The sequence below is a fragment of the Piliocolobus tephrosceles genome, chromosome 12 (genome assembly GCF_002776525.5).
Source record: "Piliocolobus tephrosceles isolate RC106 chromosome 12, ASM277652v3, whole genome shotgun sequence".
Taxonomy (NCBI): Eukaryota; Metazoa; Chordata; class Mammalia; order Primates; family Cercopithecidae; genus Piliocolobus; species Piliocolobus tephrosceles.
In genome coordinates, this window is record NC_045445.1 from 24913914 (window position 1) to 24933947 (window position 20034).

General features: G+C 39.0%; 1 protein-coding gene across 1 annotated transcript in view; it reads right to left on the bottom strand.

Annotated features, from left to right (window-relative positions):
* Positions 1-20034, bottom strand: part of OCRL (OCRL inositol polyphosphate-5-phosphatase) — a 51832-nt gene that overhangs the window by 4784 nt on the left and 27014 nt on the right. Inside the window, exons 15-20 of the mRNA XM_023198874.2 lie at positions 18741-18876; positions 12773-12883; positions 11960-12125; positions 11470-11705; positions 3681-3704; positions 910-1026 (exon numbers count right to left, since the gene is read on the bottom strand). Coding sequence (XP_023054642.1) covers positions 910-1026; positions 3681-3704; positions 11470-11705; positions 11960-12125; positions 12773-12883; positions 18741-18876 — 790 coding nt within the window. The remainder of the gene's footprint in view (positions 1-909; positions 1027-3680; positions 3705-11469; positions 11706-11959; positions 12126-12772; positions 12884-18740; positions 18877-20034) is intronic.

The following is a 20034-nucleotide window of genomic DNA, read 5'->3' on the forward strand; positions in this document are numbered from 1 at the left end:
CCAGCCTGGGCGACAGAGCGAGACTCCCTCTCAAAAAAAAAAAAGAAAATGCTCTTTCCAAAGGTTTTAGCCTACACCTGATAAGGCAGGGGACCAGATGGCTAGAGCAAGAAACCAGATGTTCTAATTCTAGCCTCTTTTTAAATTTTTTTTAATAGAGATGGGGTTTCACCATGTTGCCCAGGCTAGTCCCGAACTCCTGAGCTCAAGCAATGCGCCCGTCTTGGCCTCCCAAAATGCTGAGATTACAGGCATGAGCCACCGTGCCTGGCCTACTTGTAGCCTCTTGACAAGAAGCAGAAGGCAGAGTCCAAACAGAATAACCACATTCAAATGCTAGTACTACTGAACGCTGGGGAAGGAGGAAATCGCATGCTCATACTAAACCTTGCTTTCAAGTTACATTATTCTTCAGTAGGTAGGAGAACATTACCTTTCAATTTAGTCCCAAGAAATGTCTCTTTTGGGGGTGAATGAGTTGGGGTGGCCTTTTAGATAGGGCACCAAAAGAAAAACTAGGACCAAGTTAAAAAATGGGTTTAAAATCTGCTTTGGATTTTAAAATCTCTAATGCCTACATGACTCATAGCCAAAGTAGGCATTATAGACTCAGGTGTGCAGCTGTCCAGGGAAAACCAGAGAGTAGCCAGGAGACAGGTGCTCTTAATTTGGTCCTGGCTCTGCCACGACTACACTTAGGCCTTGGTCTTAGTAAATAACTTAGCTTTGCATGCTTCAGCTGTGACATCTGTGACTAGGGACACTTCCACTCACCCAGTTGATCTGACAGTGCCACTGTGTGCGGGTAGCTTGGGAAAGTTAAAAGCGTTATGCTGATGTGAGGTGTTATGATTTCCTATAGTATTTACACACCTTCCAAAGTTGTAGGGAAGGTCTACTCTCACTTACCTGGTGACAGGCATATTTGAATAGGTGATCTACTAGAAGCCAGATCTCCTTGGGGACCTGAAGGGGTCTCTCACTGGCACCTTCATCCAAAGGAACCATTTGCAGAAGGGATTTCTCCTAATAGATGGAACAGGATGAGAATCAAAGGGGTCTCAGAATAAAGATTTTGGTGTATAACTTTAAAGTCCTTCAAATTCTGGTCATGCAGGTACAATGTGATCTTCATCTCTTAAGATTTTCCATTTCTTCTCACTGGGGACACCCCTGGTCAGAAGGCACTTGATAGCAAGTCCCACAGTTAAAGAATCTCCTTTCCTAAATGCTTCACTTAATTGTTCTGCATTTCATTTGAGTTTATTATGTTTATTACGTGGATGCCTTGTGTTTAAATCCTATCAAAGGTGACACTGAGAACCATTGCTCCAGTGATACAGTCACAGTGGAGTCCATACAGCACTGGTGACTTGGGGGGACTATTAAATTATAATTGTCAATGTAGTACTTTGAGAGATCAGGGTCTACACTTAGGTTTTTGTTTATTTCTAACTTACTCTTCCTTCAGGTCTTACCACAGATACTGTTGTTTGTTTTCAATGTTGATTTAAATGAGCTTCTTTGGTTTTCAGGAATTAAAGACAACTCCCCACAACATTAGACCCACATATGTAAATATTTCAGGCTTGATGGAAGTTCTAATCTTAAGGCACTAAAACTCATAAGCCTTAAGGTCCAAAAAGAGTAAACTGAATATAGCTAACCAAGAGGCAGAAATACCATGAAAAGTCTAAGGTCTGAGTCCAGAAGTTACATTTTCTAGGAATAGCTCAGCCAAGATTTCTAGGGGCTTTTACTCCTTTCATCTATCTTTCTACTATCTGTTACATTCTTCTGAAAGAATTTTGTAAGAGAAAAACCCAGAAGTGACATAAATTAAATCAATCACTATATGTGAATTGGAAATGGCTAGGAAATAAATTCAGTTATCTTAGGTTCATGTAGTCAAATATAAATTACATGAAAAAATGTTTGAAATAGTAAAGGCATCTGAAGGTAGCCTTCAGAAAAATCCCAGTGGAGAGAACTATGACCAAATTTTTTGCATCCTCCTCTCTCCCCTGCCTCTAGCTTGAGGTCATATATATTCTGCATGTTTAACTAAGAAATTCTTGCCCAACATTGTGCAACTTGTGAATTCCATCCACAACCCCCAGTCACGTAGCTTTAAAAGAAAAAAAAAAAAAGGAGCATGTCACTACTTTGACAGAGACCACATACACCACAGCCGAGCTGAGGTCTCTTCTCAACATTATGTTCTTTAACAAGCACTGATGACCTTTAAAAGCTGCTGTGCCTTTCTAAGGGAATAAGAAAGAGAAGGGAGTGTGACAGTTGGTTACCATTTAAAATCTTTCTTTTTTTTTTTTTTTTCCACATTCAGTTTGTTTCCTTTCTGTCCCTGGGATTCTATCACTTGATATTCATGTTCCTAATAGTTGCCAGAATGTCTATCAATGGCTCATCCATTTACTTCTTTCCAGTTGCAAGTACCAAATCCAAGCATCCACATGGTATTTGAGCCAAAACACTGTCCATCTTGCACTCTGCTAACTCTCTGGACCAAATGCAGCACATGTACTGATTCTTTAGCAGATGCCTCCAAACTTGCCATATAGAAATTATGCAGCACTGATTCACGTACTTTTTAAAAAGTCTGACATCCAACTGGAGCTTTTCCTGTACTAAGGCATTAAGGCAACACAAGGCACTGTGTAAGATAAAAAGACAGAACATGGACTGCTCTTAACAGGGAAGAGCTAGGAAGCACAGCTGTCTCAAACCTTGGTGATTTTAAAAGGTTAATAAAATGTCAGTAGATTACATACACCATCCACTATTCATTTTCAAATTCCTGTATGATAATATGGAATGCCACAGTTGTGTCTCCAAAGTCTAGAGAAAAGATCATGCACAAGAAACAATACTTGAATAATTTCACAAATTATCCTGAACTCTAATTTTCAAAGGAAAACCAAGGTACTTTGTCTTCTTTCAACAAGACACATTCAGCGCCTGATAAGCCCACACTTTGTAACCTTACTTAGTGTTAATAACTACAGCATGAAAACAGTATGCCATCCCCATCATCAAAAGGCATTAAATTCCACCAAGTGGGGAGAGTGTATGACTTCAGCAAGTTTTTCAACCTTTCTGGGCCTTGGTTGTCTCATCTATTAGAATGGAGAAAATACCTTACCCTGTCTGAAGGTAGAGGCCTGAACCAGATGATCTTTTATGATCTTGTTCAGGTCCACGATTCTATTCTATGCTCTATTTCTTGATCATACCTGTGTATTTTTTTCTGAAATTAATTGCTATGATCATTAACCTCAAATCATTCTTAATGCAACAGAAAGCTACTTCTTCTGGTTTTATTGTCATTGGAAATGGAGGACAGCTAACTGGTACCCTCCTCCAATTCGTGAGCATTCAGATACGTCAAGACGGCTCTGTAGTTACTTCTCATTTCAAAAATACAAATCTAGAACCTTGAGTCCTACTGTTTTTATGTACCGAGTCTCAATGACTTAACTGCTACAGTAAATATGTTTCCTGTACTTCAAACACTTAAGGACAGCTGGTAGGACTTTAGGGGAGTCTCACCAAGTCAGAGGTCTCTGATATGGGAACGCCTAGGGATAAATTCCAGGGACCACAGTTAAGTGTTAATCAAGCACAGGGAAACTCTCATAACCACCAATGGATTGCATTACCTTTTCTAGGAAGCTGTCTTCTTCCTGAGAGTGGAGCAGGAAAAGAAAGTCATTGACAGACAGAATATGATTAGAATTAATTTACAGAATTAGAAACAGATCAGTATTAGAACTCACTATCTTACCAGATATACATGCTTTAAATAGCTTTGAATTCTTCAAATAAATTATGATTGTTGAAAATGAAATACATTTTTCATACACAAAGTTCTCTACTAGACATTTTAAATTTTTGTGCAGTTTGAGAATATCACTCAATAAATATGTGCAGTTCTAGACTTCTGTGCCCTTTGGCACCTGCCAGCTGACCCAGCCAAATGCCCCAATGTCTCTTCCTGTCTGCTGCTTGGAGGCAGGTGCACTGAGGTATATACCTCACTGAAAGAATATGGCTGTAGGCCCAACAGTGGCCATCTGGAAGGAGATGGTAAACCACTCTACTTTCCATTTTCATTCTTCTCACACCAGCCAGCCTCCTAAGCAGCATCCCAGATTCCTTTCTATCTCCTCGTATCCACTCCCCTCCTCAAAGGCCCTCAGAGTGCCCAGATTTGAAGGTCCTTCTGAACTACAAATGAATTTCATTTCAGACCTTTGCAGATCAGAAGATCCATCATTATCCCCTATTTTTATTTTCCTATTGGGTATAAGAGAAAAAAGAGAGGCAGGGGATAGGTAAGAAGGTATCTTTTTAATCTTCCTGTCTTTTAGGCTGTTATTACAATCCAATAACAATAGCAGCAATAACTACCACCACCACTTAGGAAGCATCTGTCATATACCAGGAACTGTGCAAAGTGCTTATATACAGTCATTTAATCTGTACACACGTCCAAAGTAGATATTATTCCCATTTTACAGATGAAGAAACTGAGGCTCTGAAAGCTTAAATTATTCTCCCAAGGCCACACTCACTATTAGGTAGTAAGTGGCTGAATCAGGATTGGATCCCAGGTCTGACCAACTCCACAGTCATTATCACTATGTTCTGTGAGACAATTCAAAAAGGACAATGTGACTGCTTCCTGGACAGAGAGGTAGAGGAAAACTGTGAGAATGTATTCTCCATAACAGGCTAAGGACAGTGAGAAACCCCACTTAAAAGACAGCATGGTTAATGGAAAGAGTATAGGCACTGGTGTTGGACAGGCTTGGGTACAAATCTTTGTTCCACCTCTTGGAAATTTTGTATAGCCCTCACACAAGTTACCAGACTTCACAGAGCCTCAGTTTCTTCATCTCTAAAACAGGGATAGTAATATTTACCTTGAAGCAGCCTAAAACCAAAGGGTGATGGGGCAGTATGCCAGCAGAAGGTCTGGGTCCCTCAAGGTTTCTCATACCTCCCCAGTGACTCCCAACCTGGATTGTTTCAAATCTGACTATGGACCATTAAGCACTCAAGTCTAAATTACATGTCTCAGTTCTTACAGGTAAAAGGAGAAATCCCAATCTTACTGTCTGAGATGCACGGGAGCTGGGAGTGGACAGGGAGGAGGAAAAGCATGTGTTTCCTGGCATTCCTAGTGGTAATACTGAATGCATTCCTCCCAGACTGTTATCCATGGGGATTAGGCATTTTAATATTGGTAGATACTTCACGAATTAAACATGCTTTTGTGGGTTTACCTAGACTCTTAAATATCACATGAAATAAAGTAATTAGAATAATAGTCTCTATAAGGTACATATTTATAGTACTATAATTACAATACCTTTTAATGTCAAGTTGATTTTGAGTACCCAACATCTGATACAATTTTAGACTAGAACCTCTTGTAAAATTTAGGACGTGTTATCAAATGAAGAATCTACCTGACACATTTTATATTCTTCCTTCCATGAATATCTGATACATGATATGAATAAAACTAGACAGAGATTTTGTATACTAACCTGTCAAACTAGGCTCTCAAAAAGTTTTCTTTAAGCAGCAGCCATCCTCCGGTACAAGGCATTGTGCTAAAATGCCTTTGCAGGGGAAGGCAATGAGAAATGAGGATAAAGGAGAAATACCTGGTTTGTCCCTGACTCTGATTTGCAACTGAGTTGGGGTGAGGAGTTCCAGAGTTTACAGACCGGTATTGTCATAATTCATGAATACGAGTTCTCAACAGATCATTGCTAGCCCTTTAAAAGACTCACAGAATTTTAAAGGGTAGAGATGGGGAGAGAATATTACAAGTGGAAGAGGCAGAAATAAACAAAAGGCACAGAGACTGTAAATCACAAATTGAGATTACAAAGAAGTTAGTCATCTGTTTGTGGGGTGCATGGAGAATGCCAAGAAAAATAGTGGGAAATAAATCTGAAAAGGTATGTTTAAGTTAGCCTTGGGGGGACCTTACATGACAGATTAAGGCATTCGGATTGTATTCAGCTGGCATGGGGGAGCCACTGACTACCTTTAAGCAAGGAAGTGATAGGCCCCAAAGCAGTAGTACAGAAAGATCAATCTGACAGCCCTGAATAGGAAAAATTGAAGGGCAGAGACAGAGAAAGAGAGAGAGAGAGACAGTGAGAAAGACAAGGGGATCATTCAAAAGCTACCGAGGTAGGTCAAGCAGAAGAAGGTAAACATCTTAATAATGGAAAATTATAAACATATATATATGTATATACACACACACAGGTATATATATAATTTCTAAGTATATATATATTAAAGGGTATATTATATATATAATAAAAGGTATATACATACACTTACAAATGAATACAAGAGAAAACTCTGAAAGAAGAATCGAAAGGACTTTGATTAAATACGGATGGAGGGACAAGAGATTTACTTCTCTAGGTACAGGTACAAAGAAACAACATAGAAATTACATTGAATTAAACCCTGGTCTCAATTTTGAAAATAGAAACGTCACTTAACCTTTATTAGTAAACAACTTACTCCCATGATAATCCTAAGGTTTCTACTATGAATCACTTAGTCCAACGAATTTTAAAGAGCAGAGATGCCCACTCTCTGCAAAAGGCTATACATGGATTACATTTAAAAAGGGAACTGAGTTCAGGATTTCCCCAGTGGGACAACACTGGCACATAGCAAATGCAATGCAAATCATTCTTTACCCCAACATTCACCCTCAGAAGAATATTCCCCGTGGTAAATGCAGCTAAAATAATATAAAAGAGTCAATTAGAGGTAGAATATCCACATTTAAAAATAAAAAGCATAGCCGAGCACGGTGGCTCAGGCCTGTAATCCCAGCACCTTGGGAGGCTGAGGCAGATGGATCACCTGAGGTCAGGTGTTCAAGACCATCCTGGCCAACACGGCGAAACCCCATCTCTACTAAAAATGCAAAAATTAGCCAGGTGTGGTGGTACGCACCTATAGTCCCAGTTACTCGGGAGGCTGAGGCAGGAGAATAACTTGAACTGGGAGGCGGGGGTTGCAGTGAGCCAAGATTGTGCCACTGCACTACAGCCTGGCAACAGAGTGAGAATCCATCTCAGAAATAAATAAATAAATAAATGCCGAAAACTGAATGGAAAATGAAGTTCTAAAAAGGATTAGTTCATATGAATAGAGAAGAAATACAAGCCATATACTTAATAGACTAAGAAATGGATGGTTAGATTAGTAAGACAAAGTAAAAACATAGTGAAAAAAAAAAAAACTATGGACAAATTAACAAGTTATTCCTGTTATTTCAAATTTTTAATATTGTTCTCCCAACAGATATGTCCCCAAGCAAATACAGTTTCTCTACCCATCCCTCAGCATTTTTCATCTCTGTATTTACAATTTAGCCACATCTGGCAAGTTCAAGTCTTGTCTCCTTTCAATTAGTCCATTCTACAAGCAACACCAGAATGTTCTTCCAACTATATCAATTTGCAACCTCATACTAATCAGCAAACCCTTCTGATGGTTCTAGATACCCTCTGGCTCAAGTATAAACCTACGTATTGACTTTAAGACTCTCTACCACCTGCCCCATTCTCCCTAACCAGCTTCATACTTGTTTATTCTTGATCTTTACTTGTACCAGGGAAATCTTACAGTTTTCCATACAGTCTTTTCACTTTCACCTTCTACCCTTTATTTAAGATGTCCCTTATGCCTGGAAGAGCCTGCTCACCCACTATATTAATACATGTTTCCTAAGTACTTGGACTTGACTGAAAATACTTCTATAACTAACCCCAAATCCCTTTCCTAGTTCACTAGTTCACTTTATTCTTATGTGCTAAACTTATTTCTCAGTCATGTTAATGTTACATGTATTAAATATTCATTAAAATGAAAACAGGCTGATGCTGATTTCTACAGGGATTAGCTGGTCAGTCAATAAGCTTTTATAGCATATAAGGGCTTTAATAAATAACACAGGAAAGGAACCTATTGTTAACACAAACTACAACCTCCATAATACTCATTTTAAATGACTTTCCAAAATACTGACTTACCAAGCACACCAGACATTAGCCAGTAAAGGTGGTCAATGTTCAGATTATCTGTAACCAAACTCCCTATTAACCATGACTTAAAGTTTAGCCATATTTTACATGTAAATATACTTTAATCACCACTAAATTATGGGAACTCACATAAACTCCATAATACCTTGTATCCAGTGTGTAATGAATCAATATTGAGGATTATTTGCTACTTCATATTCTAGTTAATATAACAGAAAAATCTATCTTAATTCTGAAAAAGAATAAAGATGATTACAATGGTAGATTTTCATCCGTTTCCCACTTGTGCTAATCCCAACTATTCTAGAAGTGGCAAAGTCACTGTTATGAAAAGAGCTGGAAGGATAAAAAATAATTATGTCAGTTATTTCACTCTGTATTTGGTGGGAAGATGGTGTGGCATAAGGATCTTTCTAAAACAGTGCATAAGGATCTTTCTAAAACAGTACATAGAGAGACAACACATACATTGAACTCATTTCTGGCTTCAACAAAATTTCAGAGCAAATAATACAACAGAGGGCAGGTACCATTATTAATAGCATCATCTCATGAGATTTGAAATATGATATTGGGTCTTGGGAAAAAAAACATGAATACTATACCTGAGGAATCATTTCAAAGGTCAAAATCAAGTCACAACAGAGTGGGAAGGTATTAAAGATGGGGTACTAATTGTTTTCAGATTTCTTGTTTACTGTTCCACACTAATGCAGGTTGAGTATCCCCAATCTAGAAATCCAAAATGCTCCAAAACTCGAAACTTTTTGAGTACTGTCATGATGATCAAAGGAAATGCTCACTGGAGCATTTCAGATTTCTGATTTCCAGATTAGGGAAGCTGAACTGTTAAGTATATAATGGATACATTTGAAAATCTGAAAAAGATTGAAATCTGAACACTTTTGGTCCCAAGCATTTTGGATAATAGATCAATGAGATACAGGAATTTAATAACACTGAAATGCAACAGACTGTGAAAAGAATCAGAACCCTAAATCCTACAAAATAAAAGCTTTAAAAGAAAAATGATGACCACACACATACATTTTAATAAAAACTCAGAAATTCTGTAATTAAAAATGATCAGGGTTCTATTATTTTAACCCGAATCACTTGTGCACAAAAAGAAGGAAAAAGGCTTCCCAAAGAGCCATTCATTCCTCTAATGATTTTGGTCCCTTTCTATTCATGAGCAAACATGGTAAAATTACCTGATAGTATATTTTACATAAAATAAAAACTTTATGCTGGTTGAGCCTCTTCTGGCCAATCCCAGAATACGAAAAAGTGCCAAGTTTTTCATATTAATGGCTTTGCAGTTTTTCATATTAATGGCAAAGATATTCTAATATCTTCACTGACTTTGATCAAAAATAAGGGTAGGTTCCAGTTTACATGTAGGCAGAAGGAGAGAGTATAAAAGGGTAAGTTTGAAAAAAAAAAAAAAAGAAGAAGAAGAAACAACCAGACGAATTTAGAAAATGGTGGACTCTTGACTGGACATTTGTACTGGACTCTTAAAAAAGTCAATGTCACTAAAGAAAGTGGGAACTGCACTACTCCAATAGCGACTTTGGAGACCTCACCAAATACTATATGAACCCAGATTGGATTTTGGTTTAAAAAAAGGTGTAACAGAAATTCTTGGAACAACTGAAGAAATCTGAATATGGACTGAATGTTAAATGATACTATGGATTACTGTTAGTTTTCTTATACATAATAATGGTATTGTGCTTAAACGTGCCCTTTTTGTTAAGAGATGCAGACTGAAGTGTTTAGTGGTGAAGCGACATATTACCACTTAATTTTACATGACACAGCAAAAAACATCTGTGTGTATATATGTACAGAAGGCATGTGGGGGTGTGTTGTACTGTTCTTTCCATTTTTCTGCACATTTGACATTTTTCATAATAAAAAGCTGAAACAAAGAAAGCTGGGAAATTATGTCTGAGATGAAGGAAAGGGGGTAGGAGAAATAAGGAAAAACAACTTCATCATCTAAAATGTATTCTAAAAGGTGAAATACTAAAATCTGAAAGACAGAAATATAATGTTAGGAGAAAAACAATTATCATGAAAAACAGCAGAACAGTAGGATATGAATTTCTGAAGAAAATGGTTCTCTCTCAAACAGAGGTAATATACTCAGCCATGGGGGCTCCAGGGAAATAAGTATAATTCCAAGAAATAATGCCAGGGCTGGACTCAGTGTTTTAATCTGCTATCTGAGTCACAGCTAAAACAATTCCATGGCAACAGAACAGATCGGACTCAGACAAGCCAGCAGCCTGCCCGCGGGTCTAGACCTCCCTGCTAGACACAATCACTCGCTCTGGCTAGGCCTAAAGGATCCATGTGAATACTAACAGTAAGGATAACGTATGCTGTCACCTCACCTAATTTTCTTTGGTAAAAAACCAAGAATATACTTTTGTAGCCCAAAGAGATTCTGCATACAATCCAACAATATTTTCATTTAGAAGGAAATTTCTTAATACAATGAACTTTATTACTAAATCAATTTATGTTACTGAAGATAGTAAGTACTTCCTTCATAAAAACATTAATATTATAGCTTGGCTTGCGGGAGAGGTGGGAAAATCAACCTCCTTTTCTTTCTTAAGCATATCACATTAAATAAGCATCAAATTTCAATGTACATTATAAGCATCCGGAATGCGGATAAAATGCAGATTGGTAGGCTCCACATCCTGAGATTCTGATTCCATTGCCAGAAGTGAGGGTACCTGTAATAAATAAGTGCCCCCAGGGATTCTGATTCAGGTACTCCAGGGTTGCAGTATAGTTTTATGTTTCCATAAGCAGCAAAGTTTTACTCTGATTAGATATAATGTGGTATTAGTGAGGAATACTAAACAGGGAGCCAGGAAATTTGGGTGCTAGATTTGTTACTAACTGATGGTATCTGACTTTGGGCACATTAATGTCTGTGTGCCTCAGTTTTCTCATATGCTCAATGAGAATAACTCTGCCTGCCCCACTTAGCATATCTCACGTACATGCTAATTTTATACAAAAGTGACTTGAGAGTATGAAGAGCTTAACAAATAAGCATTATATCTTTGAGAGGGGAGTGTTTAATCTTATTTGGTGAGCTTAGTATTATCTGTTGTACTCCCAACAAGAGCCAACTGCAGATTAGTCCCCCCTCTTTCCTCTAAGGCTTAATCTAATCAAAACAGTGCTAAAGTAACATGCTTCTTTATCATTTGACATCCCCCGTGGCCAAAAGAAGACAGAAAGCACAAAGATAAAGAGGATGTCACTTAAGTATTATGAAAATTAAATGTAAAAGAGGTTTACGTCTCGGGACAGTTCTTACCAAGTCTATGAGTTTGGTAACAGGAACTTCTCGGATTGGTCTTTTCATACGGCACAAAGCCTCTAAGGATGTGCCAAAACAACTTGGGAGGTAATTTCCACTGATGGTCAAGAAGTAATCTTTGCCTCGATCCAGGTGAAGGACGAGAATATCTTCAATCTTATCTTCCCCCGAGTTCAGGATGGTTACAGAGTCTTTGCTGACATACACATCAAGAGAAATGTCCACTGTCTCATCTGAAATGTAAGAGATGATACACGGCAATAGAAAAACTTCCAGTGGGAAAGCAAAAAGCATAAGAACCAACAGAAAAGTGTCCTCTAAAAAAATCATTAAGCAATGAGGGGGAAGAGACAGGACACACACAAGAGGTATCACCAATATGACAGTAAAGGTAAGAGACATGTGGTTAGAAAACAGAAAGTTAGACCAAGGGGATGGGAGTCATGAGGACATTACCAGCAGAGACAATGGTAAAGGGAAAACTCACTTGGCTCCAAGTAGCCCTCAAAAGGTTCAGCCCGAAGCCATGGCTTGCAGTACTGGCTGTCATTAAGTTTAGGGATGAAAGAAAAATGGCAGGGAACCTGTCCATTGTTGCTGATCTGGAACTTCTCCTTTTGTAGTTGCCGAAACTTCACATTTTCAAACACAAACTGGGGAATAACAGACAGACACAAACATGCATCACTAGTAGGGGAAGTAAGTCAGTTGGATTATTCCATAGAGGATATGAGGAGTAAGGTAATTGTTAAGCAGGTGTGCAAATGCCATAGACATTCACCAACTGAACCAACTTCACACCATCCACTTGCATGTATTATTATACTCACAACAGCAGAGAAGGAGTTAGGTGGCTCCTGCTACTTCTCCAGGCTACTCTGATCATTCCTAGGATCCTAAGAGGGTAACCCAACCTTGGTTCAGAGTATTCATCCTGTGACCAAGTCCTGGTTTCTGAGATATAAATTAACTAGCAACTCTGAAATATTAAACAAGAGCAGCTAACAACGGAGGGCTTACTATGTCCCGGGTGCTGTTCTGAGAGCTTCGCGTGTATTAACTCAACGTAATCCTTACAACTACCCCTTAATCCAGAAAAGGAAACTGCGGCTCTGAGTGGGTAAGACACTTGCCTGAGGTCATGCATCTACTAAACAGCAGTTCTAGGACTGGAATGGAGGCAGTCTGACTCCAGTGACATGGGCTTAACCACTGTGCTATGTTGCCTTTTCTAAGCAGCAGTTTCTTCTGTGCTAACCACAGTGGGCAATAGACAGGGAGATCATGTATTTGTGCTCACCTCCCTCCTGCTGAGTTCTAAGGAAGGAAGGAAGTCATTTTCCATTCTGTCCATGATGCGTACACTATCTTCAAAGACTTTACGGTACCTTCGTTCATCCACAACCTTCACCTGAAAGAAAATGTATCCTCTTTTCAGTCTTATATGCTTCTAGCTCATCTGCCTTGGAGATTATCTAACAATTTAAAATTGGTCATTACAGCAACCATTTAAAATAAACTGTGGTGCAAACAACATCCTCAAACACTTTCTATATCTTGCTTCATCCACAACTTTCACCTGAAAGAAAACAGATCCTTGCTTTAGTTTTACATGCTCTCAACTTTTATATCTCCAAGCGTCTCTAAAGCAAACATAAATTGAACAAAGCATTATAGAAGCACACGCTTTAAGGTAAAGGTAAGATTAATTGGCTAATGTCCTGTAAAAGTTAGACTCCTATGTTAAGAAGTTTGGCAATAATAAATATTTGGGAAGAACATTTTCTTGTTTCATTGTTATTTGGTAGTGGAAAAAATGTGATTGTGGTAAAAATGATTGCTTGCACCGTACAAAATGACGGTGTCGAAACACAGCAATTACTGTTTCTAACAATCATAACTTGGTGAGGTGGCAGAAAATATTATTAAAAAGCTTTTAACTCTATTAGATTCTATGTACGATACCAAGAAGTATAATATCACTGCAAAGATATATTAATAAATGGAGCCTACAGCCATTTTAGAAAATGGCTGAAACAAAATGTCCTAGACTAGAGTAAAACCATGACAATGGATAAACACATCTTGACTGATAAATAAAAAAAAATTCCCACCTGACACAGCACTTTCAGCTTCCTGATACAGCTGTGTTTTTTTAAAATATTAAAACTTCATACAAACCAATGCCAAAATTAACATAACTAACAGATTTTAACTTGAGATATTGGTTTCTTTTTTAGACTAGGAAATTTCACAAAAATCCGTGTCAAAAAAAATTGACACATGCAGCAAAGGTTCTAAAAAGATGTGGAAACAGATGCTGGCGAGGCTGTGGAGAAATAGGAACGCTTTTACACTGTTGGTGGGAGTGTAAATTAGTTCAGCCATTGTGGAAGACAGTGTGGCGATTCCTCAAGGACCTAGAACCAGAAATACCATTTGACCCAGCAATCCCATTACTGGGGATATACCCAAAAGAATATAAATCATTCTACTATAAAGACACATGTACACGTATGTTTACTGCAGCACTACTTACAATAACAAAGACATAGAACCAACCCAAATGCCCATTAATAATAAGACTTGATAAAGAAAATGTGGTAAATATACACCATGGAATACTATACAGCCATAAAAAGGAATGAGATCACGCTGGGCACAGTGGCTCACACCTGTAATCCTAGCACTTTGGGAGGCCGAGGCAGGAGGATCACTAGAGGTCAGGAGTTCAAAACCAGCCTGGCCAAGACGGTGAAACTCTGTCTCTACTAAAAGTACAAAAAAAAATTAGCCAGGCCTGGTGGTGGGTGCCTGTAATCCCAGCCACTCGGGAGGCTGAGGCAGGAGAATCCCTTCAGCCCAGGAAGCAGAGGTTGAAGTGAGCCAAGATTGCACCACTACACTGCAGCCTGGGCAACAGAGCAAGACTCCATCTCAAAAAAATATAAAAAAATGTCCTTTGCAGGGACATGGATAAAGCTGGAAGCCATCATCCTTAGCAAACTAACACAGGAACAGAAAACCAAACACGGCATATTCTCACTCATAAGTGGGAGTTGAACAATGAGAACAGATGGACACAGGGAGGGGAACAACACACACTGGGCCACTCGGGGTAGTGGGGCGAGGGGAGGGAGAGCATTAAGGTTAAATAGCTAATGCACGTGGGGCTGAAAACCTAGATGATGGGTTGCTAGGTGCAGCAAACCAACATGACACACATATACCTATGGCACAAGCCTATACGTTCTGTACTTGTATCCCATAACTTAAAGTAAAATAAAAATTTTTTTAAATGTTGAAAATAAGAACATCAAAGCTGAGTCAAGTATCTCAGACCGGGGAAGTTTTTCACGTATTTGAACTGTAACTCTTAGAGAACTGAGGATCAAACATCATTTTACCATCACCAGGGTCCATACTATAGCATTAGGTTAAGATGAATTTTATACTTTCACAAAACTTTGCAACTTTTAATTTCCAAAAGTATTTTGCACATGTCTTTTAATTTTCACAACCTGGAAGGCTACCAAAGCAAGGAATATTTTTGTTCTGAGAGTTGAGAACATTAAGATACACAACAATCAACAAACTTGCTCACTGCCACAGTTAATACCAAAGGTGATATCTGGACTAGTGTAAGACTCTTTCCAATATACCAGATATGTGGCAGAATCAACTTGAGTATGTCTTAAAAGCACAGCTGCCTGGGCCTACTAATCACAGTCTCCAGGGGTGGGGACGCATGCATCCACACTTTTTTTAAAGCTCTCTAAGCAATTCTTACATCCGCTGAAGTCTGAGAACCAATGCAACGGATCACAGTACCAAGTGCAGGGTTGGAATCCTATCCCAGCTCTATCTCAGCCAGCCCACAGAAAGTCTTCTGAAATTAATTGGCCACGGTGCACTCGGCTCCTTCATTAACAGTCATTGGTGCCAACGGTGGTGAAAATGTAGTGTGGTTTTTAAAGCCTCTGATCATAACATGCCCAAGAATCCAAAACATGGGGTGATTACTCAATAAAATCAAACTTTTTCTCAGCGGGTTATCATGATCACAGCACTTAATGGCAAATCAAGGATAATGAGGTGGGGAAAAATCCCAAAGAATTCACGACCTGACACATCCATTTTTGACGAAACTAGGAATTTGAAAAAAAAGTACAATGAGCTAGGTCTTTATGTAATAAGATGGGAGGTTCTCCAAGACACACTGCTGATTTTAAAAAAAAAAATCAAGCTGTAGACCAACACATACATATGAGACCGTTTATGATATAGAGACACACACAAATCCGTATTTTGTCTACGGGTGAACAAAAAAGCATATACAAAGGTCTAGAACTGCACTGTTCAGTACAATAGTGACTGGCCACATAGGGAATTTGAATTTAAATTACTTTAAATTAAATAAAAAGTTCAGTTCTCAGTTGCAATAGCCACACTTCAAGTACTCAATAGCCCCTTGCGGCTAGTAGCCACTGGACTGGACGGCACGGATACAGGACATTTCCATCATCACAGAAGGCTCTATTGGACAGCACTGGTCTAGAAAGATATAAACTCCTAAGGGTAGTGGCCTGGCTGGGGAATGGGGGTTTAGGCAAAGGTGGGAGTAGGAGACAGAACAGGGATTGAAGAACTTCTGCCTTATCTGTCAATTCTGCTTACATTTCCTTTTAAATTTTTTTAAAAGCACTTGTAATTGCTGTACAATTTAAAAATCATTAAAAACTCAAAAGGCAGATCTTTATTAAAGATACACATACACAGGAAGCCTGAAAAAAAATGTAAATATCCCACTAGAAGCTCTGCATTAATGTGTATGGAGTATTAAAAACATCCCAAGGTTGGCCGAGCGCAGTGGCTCATGCCTGTAATCCCAGCACTTTGGGAGGCTGAGGCAGGTGGATCATAAGGTCAGGAGACTGAGACTATCCTGGCTAACATGGTGAAACCCTGTCTCTACTAAAAACTCCAAAAAAAAACTAGCCGGGCGAGGTGGCAGCGCCTGTAGTCCCAGCTACCCGGGAGGCTGAGGCAGGAGAATGGCGTGAACCTGGGAGGCGGAGCTTGCAGTGAGCTGAGATCCGGTCACAGCACTCCAGCCTGGGTGACAGAGCGAGACTCCGTCTCAAAAAAAAAAAAAAGAAAAGAAATTAGCCAGGCGTGCTGGTGCACACCTGTAGTCTCAGCTATTAGGGAGGCTGAGGCAAGAGAATGGGGTGAACCCGGGAGGTGGAGCTTGCAGTGAGCCAAGATCACACCACTGCACTCCAGCCTGGGTGACAGAGCAAGACTCTGTCTCAAAACAAACAAATAAACCAAAAAATTCGAAGGTTTTGAAAAGAAATACAAACAAAAAAGCCAAGCATAGCTGATCTAACCAAAGAGGTTAGTGTTTGAGGAAAGATATCGTCTCAAAATGGATTAAGAGAATTCAAATGAAGAAAAAGGGGCAGCCTGCAAGTACAAACTAGAAATTAGATGGGCTAAAAGAAGTTATCTAAAGGTATATTTTGTCAAGTTCTATAGAATTATAGAGGCATTGTGGGGTAGTAGAAAGAGCACAGAGTTGGGAGTTAAGCCAACTTAAGATTGGAATCTCAGCTCTCCTCCTAGTTGAATGCTCTTAAATAAATTATTTAAACTTGCTGTTCTCCATCTGCTCATCTGTTAAATGGGAAATACAGTTGTCCCTTGATATCTGTGGGGGATTAGTTCTGGCATTGCCTGTGTATAATCAAATTCACGCATACTCAAGTACCACAGTTGGCCCTCCTTATACGTGGGTTTCACATCCTGTGAATACTGTATTTTCCATCTGCATTTGGTTGAAAAAATCTGGGTATAAGTGGATCTGTGCAGTTCAAACCCATGTTGTTCAAGGATCAACTGTATTTAACTCAAAGTGTTGTTGTGAGGAGTAAATGAGATGTGTGCAAATTGCCTCACATAGTGCCTGCCACACAGCTACTAGCTGCTATCTGAGGAACAGTTACTATTATTGATGATTATTATTTTAAAATTTCAAAATGGACAAAAGTAAAGTCATGACTATCTTGATAAAATTTAAAATCTATTCTAAGACCAATAACTAATTCTGATCTTAAATGAAAAGCCCCAAAGTCTTTCTTCCTTAAAACAGGAGCAGGATAAAACAGGTTGGTGATATCTATCTCAGAAGCCCCCCAAATCAACACACACACAGAGGAAAGAAACCTATCCCGTTACACTATTCACATGTCTGAACTCATTAATCTTCATAAGTATGTACCAATATTACCCACACTTAATAGAGGAGGAAAGTGAGGCATAAATATGTTACATAAATTGTCCATGGTTACACAGTTAGAAAGTGGTTGAACTGGGATGCAAATCCCAGAAGTCTACTACAAAGTCCATTCTACTAAGCACTGCACTATATACATTCCACCAGATTATAGGGCTGTAGATCTGAAAAATCCGCAAGAAATAACCTAAATGTACTGGCTATAACAAATTAAATCAGCATGATTACAAGGTATAACCTACATACCAATAACACACAGTTTACAAATACAATGGGAAAAAAAACTTTACTCACAATACAGACAGAAAATTAAATAATTGGCCATTAATGCAGCCCAGGATAGAACAGAGTTAAATAAAAAATTGGCTTGGCACGGTGGCTCATGCCTATAATCCCAGCACTTTGGGAGGCTGATGCAGGGGAATTGCTTGAACCCGGGAAGAGGAGGTTGTAGTGAGCTGAAATCACACCACTCCAGCCCGGGGGTCAGAGCAAGACTCCGTCTCAAAAAAAAAAGAAAAAAGAAAAAAAAAAAAAATGTTAGGGATGACACTATGTCCCTTAAGGCAATATGCAGATTTGGTTGTATTCTGATCAGTCTGTGCCTTTGATCCTGCTGTCTCTTACCCTTCCACCCAGAATCTCTCTCCAGGTGTTTCCCTTCCTTACTATCTGATAAAACTTAGTTTTTAACTCTTCATTATGCATACTTACTTTAGGAAGCTCAAGTTACCACCTAACCACTATGTAGCATGAGAAACATCTGTGTCACTAAAAGGCCTGGAGCATTAAGAACTATACGGACCGCATTTGGGAGGGTTGGGGGTACTAACCTTTCAATGCTGCAAATGGTTACTTGGTTATGGAACATTTATGGCTTGCTGAATTACTGATCTGCTCTGAGTCTAAATAATCCTCTAGCAATTGATACTTAACACACAAATAAGTGAATGTACAAACAAGTGTTTACCCCAATATGGAAGAGGGCGCTAACAGGCTTGTGGTCACTGGTTTTCAGTTCCATGTGACTCCGATAATTAAGCTGATTAACGTTTGATCCTCTCCAAAGAATTCGGTCACACCAGGCTGGAACCCGGCATTTCCCACTGTAAGTAAAGAAATGAGTTATAAAGAGAACATACCACACAAGAACATAATACCTACCACATTGGTTTAGATCAGGGTTAGGCTGTCTTGTTACATGCTCCCAAAGAACCGTGTACTTCTCCTTCCCTAACAACCCCTAACTATCATCCTCCCTACTATTTTGCAAGCTCTGTGAAGGGATTGTATTTGCTTGTTTGCCACTGAACTCCTAGAACCTAGCATGGCATCTGGTGCAAAGTAGGTGCTCAACGAATAGCTGTCTAATGAATTAATGGTTAAGATTGGGAGTACATCTTCAACAATGTCAACACAGGAGAAAATAGCACGTTCTTAAAATATCCTCAGAAGATTTGGATTATATTTTGAACACTTCATTTTCCTTTCCTCTATGAGTGTCAACAACACTTCACAACAGATAGATAACTAATCAAGTCTAAAACTCCAATCTTCTCTTCCTAGACTGGGCTTAATCTTTGGAGAGGAATAACAGTGTTGATTTCTCCTTTAAACCAGACATTTATGGACAAGTCTAGCTTCTTCTAATAGAGACAAAATAAAATCAAACCATGCAAGTCTGAGCAGGTATCAGTCCACAGAATACCAAGGGTAGGGAAAAGGAACCTATTCATCATTCCATTAAAACAAGCAACACCTTGTACACCTGATCCAGAAGGTGGCACACATATTTCTCATCAGTAGCTATGCAGTTGACTCTAAAGTCAGGTGAGTGAAACAAACATGGCAAAGTGTACGAGATCTAACAGTGTCACTTCATTTGCCGGCCAGTTACTTAGGAGCACAGGAATATCGACTCCCCGCCACCCCCATGCCAGTACTCTCAGAGTTCAGAACAGCTGAACATCCCTGGGGATTCTTTGTCTTTCAAGTTTCTGTGCTCAGCCAGCTAGGAGAAAAAGAAAGAAAAAGAAAAAGAAAAAGAAAAAGAAAAAGAAAAAGAAAAAGAAAAAGCAAAAGGAAGGAAGGAAGGAAGGAAGGAAGGAAGAGAGAGATAGTAGGTAGAGGACAAATAGTCACTAAGAACAGTGGGGGCACTTTACTATGGTGATTAGGAAATCAAAAGGGTCTACTAAACAGTAGTTCTCAGTGTTCTCCAGCTGTGGCAGATATTAGGTCCAAGCATTAGTATTTTTTTTTTT